Genomic DNA, 10,398 nt, shown 5'->3' with positions numbered 1-10,398 from the left:
AGTGTACATGCGCTTTTTTCCTACGCGCTCTCTGATTGACAGGTGTCAGATCGTGACAGATATTCATACAAAATGTTTCAAAGTTTGTTTGGAAGCCTTTTGAATCACCTTTATTATTACGCAAATAAAAACGTTTCAGTGAAGCCTCTTTCTTTAATTTGCATTACCTCTGTTTTCTGCTAGAAAATTGTTCAGTTTACGGAGATCTTGCCATAATTACAGACCTAAATTGTTCAGGTTTTTTTTTTTTTTTGCAAGCATTTCGTTGGGTTTGAGAAAGAAATAAAAATGTTATTCACCAGCCTAGGTCGGTCCGTATTGGGAAAAACTGTGCCGGAGGTCTTGGATACTGCCCAAGGCCGCCAAGACCTCCGGCACAGTTTTTCCCAATACGGACCTCCCGGCTGGTGAATAACATATATTTATTAGTACAGGACCCATGGAGTAGACACTATCAGGAGAAAATACCCAAATACTCAGAGTGGGCGAAGCGGACTATGGATATGTGGGCAATGCTGACTCCTGAAATGCTCATGTAGGTTCGGGATTAGAAGGTGGACGAACTACCCACTAACATAAAAATCAATCAGTTACTGTTATGCAAGAGCAGCCCTCCGAGATATGGTGTGCAGTGACCTAAAAAATGCAAGTTATTTGCATTTACTAATTTTCAATACTTTGTTATGAGTTTGAAATTTGCCATGCATGTTCAAATGGAGAGTGTCCCAGTTGATAATGTAGGGTTCTGTTTAAGCACCTGACAACAACATATTATTTTACTAGTGATTGTGAATGGCCATACTGAAAATATGCAGGGTTAAAATTGTAGTCAAATTTCACAGGTCTCTGTCTCCGTTTTTGAGCGGCTGTGTATGTCTTGCAGTCTCATTTTTTCGGCAAAATAGTTAGTCTCGATCTTAGTTCAAAAGGGTTTTTCCCTTGCATAGAGAGATGATTGTTTCAAATTCACCATTTGCCATCCCTTTCACTTTATGCCTGAAGACTTGGTAAAATCAGCACCTGTCCTCTCTGAAAATCGCTCGGTTAAAGAGCCAGGAGGTTTTAATTTGATTATAATAAACACCTTTTCAAATTAATTAATACTTTTACATTATAATTGGCACTAAAAGCTGTTATTCATTTTCCAATGTTATTGGCCATTAGAGCCAATCAGAGATAACCTTTTCCCAAGCTAAAAAGCACGGCTAATGTTATCCACTTATCAAACATGTTCTCGTGTTCTTTCAATTGTTCCATTGTAGTAATAGTAGCAGTAGGAGTGACAGCACTTGGTGGTAGTGGCTGTCGTCATAGAAACAGTACACTGTACTAGCACTTGTAGTATTACATGTACATCCTACTTGGCTTCTTAAAAAAAAAAAAAAAAAGCAACAACTAAAACTGAGGCAAAAGTTCAACAAAACCCACATGTTCTATCTGTTTGATGCTATTCTTCAGACTGGACACTTTCATTTGCAAATTGGACACTTTTAATTTCAGCCGACCATTTACTCTCTTTAAATTGTGGCACCTTGATTGATAATTGGCACACCCTTTACAGCTTTGGGCTGATGAAAGTGGTGTGCTCGCAACTGTAGTCGATATACCCATCACAAAATTAGACGATGATGGTGTGCTAATGGGTATCTCATCATCGACGTTTGAATGGGTATCTTCACATTCTACACCTTGAGAGGGGGTTGAGAAATGCGACTCTTGTCTCTCTGAACATGATACTACAGTGCCCTCAGAAGATGGTACTGTTGTACTCTCGGGACACGGTGGTGTGGTGCATGTACTACTCTCTGAAGATGTTACTTTCCTTCGTGTTTCTGGTCTGCTTGATACACACAGGCTGTAGTGCATCACGTTTCAGCTAAAAGAAATACAACGAATAGTTTGTAACGTCATACATGTATTTGCAAATTGTGTACATGTATCACTAAGTAAGACTTACATTCTAAGTCCTTTCTTCAAAATAAATACCCTATAATAAACCTTCACCTTCACCAAAACCACGAGGAAAATCAAACTATTATTATGCATGTTATTTCACAATATCGATTATTTGAGTGAAGCTTAAGTTTATAAATGTATAAGGATTAAAAAACCTGTATTGGTTTTGTAAGCATCATTTTGGGAATTAATTCTTACAATGTTTAAGTCAGAATCATGTATCAAAACAAAAACCTTTCTCGCAACAATATCGGCGACGGCGATCGCAGAGAAGGTCGTGAAACAATGACCATGAGGTGTAAAAACAGAAGCATGAAACTTGTCTCACCTGTCGTTTACTTCGCTCGCTAAGTTCTTCTTGACCTGGTGGAGTAGTAGTATCCCTCGTTGGGATCGCGTCCTTTTTCAGGCAATGCTTTACTTTCATCCCCGCGGCCTCCATGCTGCTTAGAACGGATAAACTGCGTTCATAACACGAATCCTCGAAATGAGCCACACAGAGTGAAGTGTATTTTGACGTTGGGTTCTTGAAATCATGCCTATGTCTACGGACACACTGGACCCATTTGGCCCTCACAGCTGGATCAGCGGGAAATTGGTACATTCCTATACCCGGGGTAAACGATCTGTTTTGGCAGCTTTGCTGGTTTGGCGTACCAGCAATGCAATACCGCCCTCGCTGCTTCTTTTCCTCCATATTGCGGGAACGAATTTGTCAAGAAAGTGACATCAGAGGTTGATATCACGTGATATTTTGGTCGCGCGATTCAAATACCATTTTTGAGAGTAAAGTAGCACGACTTTAAAGGCTTGTAAAATCGTCATTTTTAAGTCTACAGTTCTCAAACCTTGGAAACCTGTATTTTAAAGGTAAACTTTAAAACTAAATGAAAACAATTTTTAGTTCATAGGCACTTTAACTGACCACCTGTAGCAAGTGATTCGTAAATTGGTTGCAAAAAGGAAATCTTTAAAGCAAATGATCAGTGTGTTCTATTTTTAGTCAAAGTCACATCCAAGGCTCTTCATGTCTGATTTACATGTAAGCGAAAATATCATTGTCTTGTTGTTTCTAGGAATCAGAGTATGGACTAAACTGTGCTGCTGTTACCATCTGCTTATGATTCAAAATGGAGACCCCCGTGGTCTGTACTCTCATAAGTGACCACATCCTGTAATCGTCACCACCAGTGCATGACATTGTGAATAGTCACTAATGGGAATTTCGACTGTAACAACTCTTCTGACAACATGTATTGAAAATTATTCTGATAATTGATAGTTGCTTTCTTCTAAATTCCAAGATAATTATTATCTTGCAAAGTAAAGAATATAGGAATACAGTCCCTTAAACATCCTGTTTTTTTTATATTTTGATATTAACAGTATATTGGGACAAAATAAAGGAATAACAACATGACCATGTTCATGGTTAACGCTTCTTCTATGATATTTGCTGTGGTAAAGTGTATCAGCAAACACCAGGCAAAGATGATGTAGGATAGCTGATCTCACTGGTATACCACATAGATGGAGCACCTGCAGTCAAATTCAAGACTATTAATCTCTGGCCAATTCATTGTTTTGTTGTGGAACATCCAACCAAACTGAGGTATTGTTTTCCAAATATCCTGGTTTGTGGTCTTTCCTGCACTCCAAAAAAGGCCAGATCTGAACGTTTCCAAGAGAAATTTGTGACCGAATTGGAGCAGCTTCAGCATGGTTAAGTGAAAGTTGGAGGAGACTGGCAAACATTTCTGTGGAAAACGTCGTTTTACAATTGGCTATCTTGTTGATCTTTTTGAAAACCCCCCATCCCTGTATTTTTGTCAGTTTAATGCCAAGAGTGGCTGCTCCATTTACTTACATCCAGGAGAAGGAATTCAGCAAGAAAAAGGGAGTATTTTAATTTACCCTTACACTGATCAGTTACCACCTCAATGGACACACCCAAACACTTGTCCATGTACAGGAAGCAGAAAGAACTGGGAAGTCAGTATTTGGTGTTCAGGGTCTTTTTCCTCTTCTGAACATTCTTGATGTTCCGTGTAAAGTCTTGTTGGACTACATGCATCTCGTTCTTGCTAGTGAATTTTTAAGAAGACTTAACATCTGGCTAGACCATCAAAGTGACAATGGATTCCTTGCCAATTTCAAAGAAGAGATCGATGAGGCCATGCTAAATGTGGAGTTTCCACATGATTTCAACCGAAAATTAAGACCAGTGAGTGAATTGAAAAGATGGAAGGATAGAGAATTGCAAAATCTGTTTCTCCATGCAAGTTTGCAAATCACCTGTGTCATCATTTTTATTTCAGCCTATAACATCAAATGAAGTTAAATTTGAAATTCTCTCTAGGCCTACAACAAATCATATGGATTCTATTCATGCCAAGTCAGCATACTTAAATCCACATCCGATATCATAAGTGATATTATTGCACAGATTTTTAATAAATCAGTTGACTCTGGCAATCACCCATCTAAAGTTAAAGTGGCGAAAGTAATTCTGATCTTCAAATCCAATGACGAAACAGACCCTAATAATTACAGAGCAATTTCTCTGTTATCATGCTTCAATAAAATTTTTGAAAAACTCGTATATAAAAGAATGAAATCCTTTATTAATAAAAATAATCCTCTTTGTTCACCCCAGTATGGGTTTTGACATGGCCATTCAACGGATCACACAATTCTTGACATAGCTAATGCAATTCATTCAAATATGGATAAAGGGGAGTTTTGTGTGGCGTTTTCATAGACTTAAAAAAAGCATTTGACATAACATCTTGCTACAAAAACTAGATTTTTACGGTTTTCATGGAATAATTAATGATTGGTTAAGGTCCTATCTAGAGAGAACACAGGTGACTTTTGTCAGACAAATGTCATCAAAGAAGACTAGTATAACTTGTGGGGCCCCTCAGGGCTCTGTGTTGGGGCCTTTGCTCTTTCTTTTCTACACTAATGATATACGCTCTAGCTCAAAAAAACTTAACTTGTAATTATTTGCAGACGATACTAATATACTCTCATCTAGCAAAAATCTTAAATTCCTTGAAAATACCATGAATACAATCTAGTACCCAGAGTCTTCAGGCTTTTTGGTCAGCGGGGCAACGCCGGGAAGACTCTGGGGACATCGAATTTTATTACCGCAGGATTTCTGCGGTAAAACAATGGAAACCGTTACGGAACAGCCAGAGTCTTCCCGGCGTTGCCCCGCTGACCAAAAAGCCTGAAGACACTGGGCACGAGATTGCCATGAATATTGAGCTGAACAAAATATATATCAATGGCTAATATCGAATAAATTAACCCCAGCTTAACAAAATCTAACTTTGTGATCTCCCGCCGTACCAGAAAAGACTCCCATTCATTACCAGAATATATATCAATGATCCCCTAACAAATAACTATGTGTATCTGGAATGTAGAGAATACGTAAAATATTTCGGTGTCCTCATTGACTATAGGTTGTCATGGAAATTTCATGTTGATACCGCTATTCTAAAAGTCAGTAAAACCATTGGTCTGTTGTCAAAACTTAGGCATTTCGTTCCTTTTCATTCCCTCACTAGCATTTATAATTCCCTTATTGCTCCCTATTTGCATTATGGACTAGTTGTGTGGGGACGAGTGAGCAAAACCCAATAGAGTAAACTTTTTATTCTACTAAAGTGTGCCCTACGTTATATGCAGTTTGCTGATAGAGGTGACCATGCAATCCCGTTTTTCCTAAACGCAAAAATCTTACCTCTGAATTGTCTATATTATAAACTGCTGGCTGAAATGATGCACAACGTTAATAATGATTGTGTCCCTCCAAACCTCAAAGATTTATTTCTTCCTACAAAGAAAGTACATTCCTATAATACACGATCTTCGTATCTGATAATTTTTATATACAAAGATCAAGGCTGGAGATAAAAAGACAATCTTTCTCTAGAGCCGGTGTGAAGCTGTGGAATGAGTTACAGATAGATAGATAGATAGATAGATGCTTTATTAAAACTAAATTGCAATCCAGGGGTTGAATTATATAGTTTTTTACAATAAATTTTATAAAAAATTACAAAGGTTAAGAAACTGCTATAAAATGACAAAAATTACAATTTGAGCGCGTTACTAAGAAGGAATGAGTTCTTTCATCTGTTTGTCTTAAAATTAGCGTTGAATTTTCGTTTCTTCCTCAAATTGTAATGACAGGTGTTCCTCTCTGGGAGTAAGACATGGTGTTTATTATTCCTGTCTTCTGTCATCTTCTGTGAGTTACCAACAAAGCTCCGCATATTACCCAAATCGCTATTCAAAAAGAAAATCAAAATTGTACTATTTAACATCCTAGATTCTGAAGACTTGTATTACGATTTTGAATCTCTAGTAACAAAAGTCAAATCACAACTGACATAGTTGTATACTACCGTTTTGTCATTCCTTTCCTTCCTACCGTATTTCATGTTTTCCTTGTCTTTTCTCCTGTGTTGCCTTTAAAGGAGCTCAAAAAAGTTCTTAATTATTTTAGTCCTCCCAAGAAACGCTAAGCTTTGATGATCATATTACGAACACTGTCTCATCTTGTTTCGCTAGCCTATGCCAGATTAACTGAATTAAATATCTTTTTGACTCAAAGTCTTTAGAGAATTTTATCCACGCTTTGTTATTAAGTCGATTATTTTATTGTTTTCCTCTATGGTCCAGCACATCAAAGAAGAACGTCTCCAAACTGCAAATTGTCCAGAATTTTGCTGCAAGAGTTGTCACAGGCTCGAGAAAATTCAAACACATAACACCTGTCCTGGGGGACTTAAATTGGTTTCCTGTCAGTATTATGCTGAAAAATACTGTTGGCGTTCTCACATTTAAATGTGTTAAGGGACTAGCACCTCGATATCTCTGTTCCTGGTTTGTCACAGGGCTACTGTGCATGATCGAAATACTAGAAATAAGAACAAATTAGATATTCCAGGATACAAATCTGCTGCTAGGCAGCAATCTTTTCTGTACCGATCAGTAACTATGCGGAACCTATCAATGTTTAAGAGGAAATTGAAAGATTATCTTTTCCAATTATATTTTTCAAATAGTTAATTGTATCATTGTACGATGATTATTATTTGCAAATTAGGACTGAACGCCCTTTTTATTCTAGATAATATTTAATATACATTTGTAAATTAGGATTGATAGGTATTTTTCCTTTTGTAGACAATGACTAATTTGTGTAAATTAGGACTGAAGAGCCTTCTTGGAGCCCTAATAAAGATCATTTCATTTCATTTCAAACTTTCCTTATTCTTGTATCTTTGATATTATAGCTCAGTCTGCCTTCATACTTAGCAGTTTAAGTCATTCTTTCTTTTTGACATCCTGGCAAGACTAGATTAGCCTTGCTACCAGCGGTGCCAAGAAATTGTACATGTAATTTTTTTTCAAAAACCACCTAATAAAGTTGAAGTTGAAGGAATTGATGAGGGTGAGGAGGTGGAAATCAAACGATTGACCAGCATGGAAGAAGTGTTGCAGGCATTAGATGAAAGCGAGCACTTCCTCAGACTGAGGACACAACTGAACAATTGGAACAGTACTATTGTAATAAAACTTCAGAACGTTGCCAAAAATATTGCGCTCTAAGTTGCAGCAATTTTCCTTTTAACTAGGCCGCACTAAGTTTGTAGATAAAATTTGGAATGCTATGATACGAAGATCAAGGAGAATCCTTGAGTTTGAAGCTCTCCTGTTTGTCGGGAAAAAAAGCGTCCTCCTTCTTGTTGGTTAGGTCGTAAGTTCAATGTTGACCTTTCCTTCTCTCAATCGCCACTGTTTTGCTTAACACTTCCAACGTACTATATTGATTTATCCTTTTATGTATGCAGATAGTATAAAAAAGGTCTTTAAAGGCTTATGGAAACTGAACACCAACACATATACTGTTGCTTTCGAAATCAATCGGTGTAAGCCGCCTTTTCATTGCTTTCAAATCAAGTCAAATTTATTTGCCACTTACCCTCACCCCATCGAAAAATCAATTTTGCTCCAAGACCAAACTGCAAAGGAGTCTCTTTACCAGTCTTAATTTGCGTGGGCTAAGATAGATTGCATTATGTGATTGGCCCATCATATCACATAATGTCAAAGGTCATGTCTGCAACAGAGGACATAACTGCAATGTAACATGCATTTGGTATCTAGTGCTATATGGTTTAATGTTGGAATTGCTTGTACATAGCAGAATAGGTGCGGATTTTAAACAGATGTCTTTTTGTATGAAATTTTGTATGTAAGCTATTTTTTAAACTGTAGTTATGATGACACCATACATGTACATGTATCATTCTTTTACCTGAAACATTTTCAGCAATCAAAGCTCGGATTTAAACTTTTCAATCAGAGTTATGTGTTTATGGCTATTTACTAAAAACCATATAAAGATCACCTCCTCCACAATTCTTGTGTTTATCTTTTTGATAATTTTTGTTACTACAAATGGTGAAGGTTAATTTATTTCATTGATACCCAGGCGATGTTTACTTGGCTGGGAAAACAAAAACCAGATACTGTTTTCCTGCAAGAAACACATTCCACCGAGGAAAATCAGGTCTTTTGGAGAAGAGAATGGGGTGCTGCATTGTTTTGTTCTCATGGGGCAATAGAGCAGCTGCAGTCAGAATTGGATTTGCATGATATCTGGCACACAAAGAACGCCACAATAGGTATCTTTACTTAGAGTAAATCGGAAGTCCTCTTTTTCCCCGCTGAAGTAAGGGACAGTCTCACTGAGGTGAAAAATACCGTTAAAGACTTGAAAAAAACCGAGTTTATGTCCACCATCACAGCGAAGGACAGTTCAAAAAAAAAAAAAAAAAAAAAAAAAGCAACCTTAATGCGCCATGGTATGTAACTATAACTAGTTGCAAAAAGACTTGAGACACTGTAACATATTTGGCCTTAAATGAAGTTGCCGTGATCACGTGCTTTCCATTCCCCCTCCCCCCCTTATCAATGTTGTTAGCAATGCAAGATGACGCTCAAAATTTGGAGGAACAACTTTGTATGGAGGGGAGGGAGGGGGGTACTGTCATGTCTCACAGATTTATGAGCGGCAGCAATTTGAAGTGGTAAAGGGCGATTTTTGGTTGGAGTGTCTCACTATTTTTGCAACTGGTTGTCTGAGCGCTTTGACGCTGTATGAGCATTCTGTTAGTTTATGGATCGCTTTGGGAAGTGGTCTACGTTTGGCTATTTGTGAGGGGTTTTGGCAAAATTGGGTTTTATTGGTGGATGTTTCATGGATTACAAATGGCAGAAGAAGAAAGGTAATTTTGGGTTATTTTTGGAATGACGTCATAGCCGCAATTTTCATTGTTTTCAGTTAGCAAGTCAGAAAATATGCCTAAGTTTGGAAATAAAGAAGTGATATAAGGCCATTTTCGCTTGTGCGGTCTGTAAGGACGTGATTCAAAGTTATTTACTGAGCATTAACGTCAAACAAGTTTATTTACGTGCATAGGTTGCGCCAAAACCGTCATTAGATTTCGGAGATAAGCGTTTGTTGACGTTCTTGTTAGGGACATAAACACACGTTCTATTGTGATCGCGTGCCGTTTTAAGGGGAAAACCAGTTGCTTAGAAATGAGTCTTGAAAATTAGACCTTTGTGAATATACATTGTGATACACGCTTATTTCAGCAAATTGCTTTAAGCTAGTTACATTTTTCAGGACGTGTTTGCATTGCTATTACGACAGGTGAAACTTACACGTGCGTAAATTAAAGTGCGGCGAACGCGAGTTTGCCACTTACATGGTTATTTGCTACTCTCTGAACTTGTTTGCAATGGAATTTCTCAAAGAGTATGGCAACAGTGACTCGGACACCACGGATACAGAAAATAGTACAGACGCTGGAGGAAAAGCTAGCAACACGGGTGCATCAGAGAGAGTTATGAATGCGAGAGCTGTTTGGCAAGTGTATTTAATCACCTACAGCCACGCCGATTTAGAAAAGTTTCCCAGCAGATATTCTTTCGCGGAAGCTGTTGTCCGTTCTTTTAACAGTTTTAACACAAAAGTTGAACACTGGGTTTGTTGCAGGGAAGCTCACGAAACAACAGGATACCACTATCGAATTTTGCAGTGACGGTCTACACGGTCTACCATAGCGAATGACTTAAAAATAGATAACATATCATATTTCTTACTGTAGTGATGGTAGACCGTGTTGTGATGGTAGACCGTCATAAAATGGTACATAACACATGGAATGCTTTCACCCCTGACTGTATTTTATCGTTGGCCATTTATAACTATTTAGGATTGACTACAAATGACATTAGTGCAAGTGTTTTGGTTTTATTGTGATCTTGCAAAAGTCACGCATTCTCGACGTGACGGGAATTCGAACGGCCTATTTAGCGCACTTCCACCCCAATTAGAACCCTAAA

The 10,398-nt window shown here is 37.8% G+C and overlaps 1 protein-coding gene and 1 pseudogene across 1 annotated transcript; one reads left to right on the top strand and one right to left on the bottom strand.

Annotated features, from left to right (window-relative positions):
- Window positions 1-1,423: 1,423 nt before the first annotated feature.
- Window positions 1,424-2,654, bottom strand: LOC146487595 (uncharacterized). Its single transcript, XM_085129904.1, has 2 exons — window positions 2,285-2,654; window positions 1,424-1,876 (listed from the first exon to the last, which is right to left on the bottom strand). The coding sequence occupies exons 1-2, from the start codon at window positions 2,651-2,653 to the stop codon at window positions 1,799-1,801; spliced, it is 447 nt and encodes a 148-aa protein (XP_084986030.1). The 5' UTR covers window position 2,654; the 3' UTR covers window positions 1,424-1,798.
- Window positions 2,655-3,335: 681 nt separating this feature from the next.
- On the top strand, window positions 3,336-4,291 carry LOC146487594 (uncharacterized; annotated as a pseudogene).
- The last annotated feature ends 6,107 nt before the right edge of the window (window positions 4,292-10,398 follow it).

The sequence above is a fragment of the Pavona decussata genome, unplaced genomic scaffold (genome assembly GCF_977016875.1).
Source record: "Pavona decussata unplaced genomic scaffold, jaPavDecu1.1 SCAFFOLD_14, whole genome shotgun sequence".
NCBI lineage: Eukaryota > Metazoa > Cnidaria > Anthozoa > Scleractinia > Agariciidae > Pavona > Pavona decussata.
The sequence above is the reverse complement of the archived record's forward strand: the minus strand, read 5'-3'. Positions and strand labels throughout refer to the sequence as shown.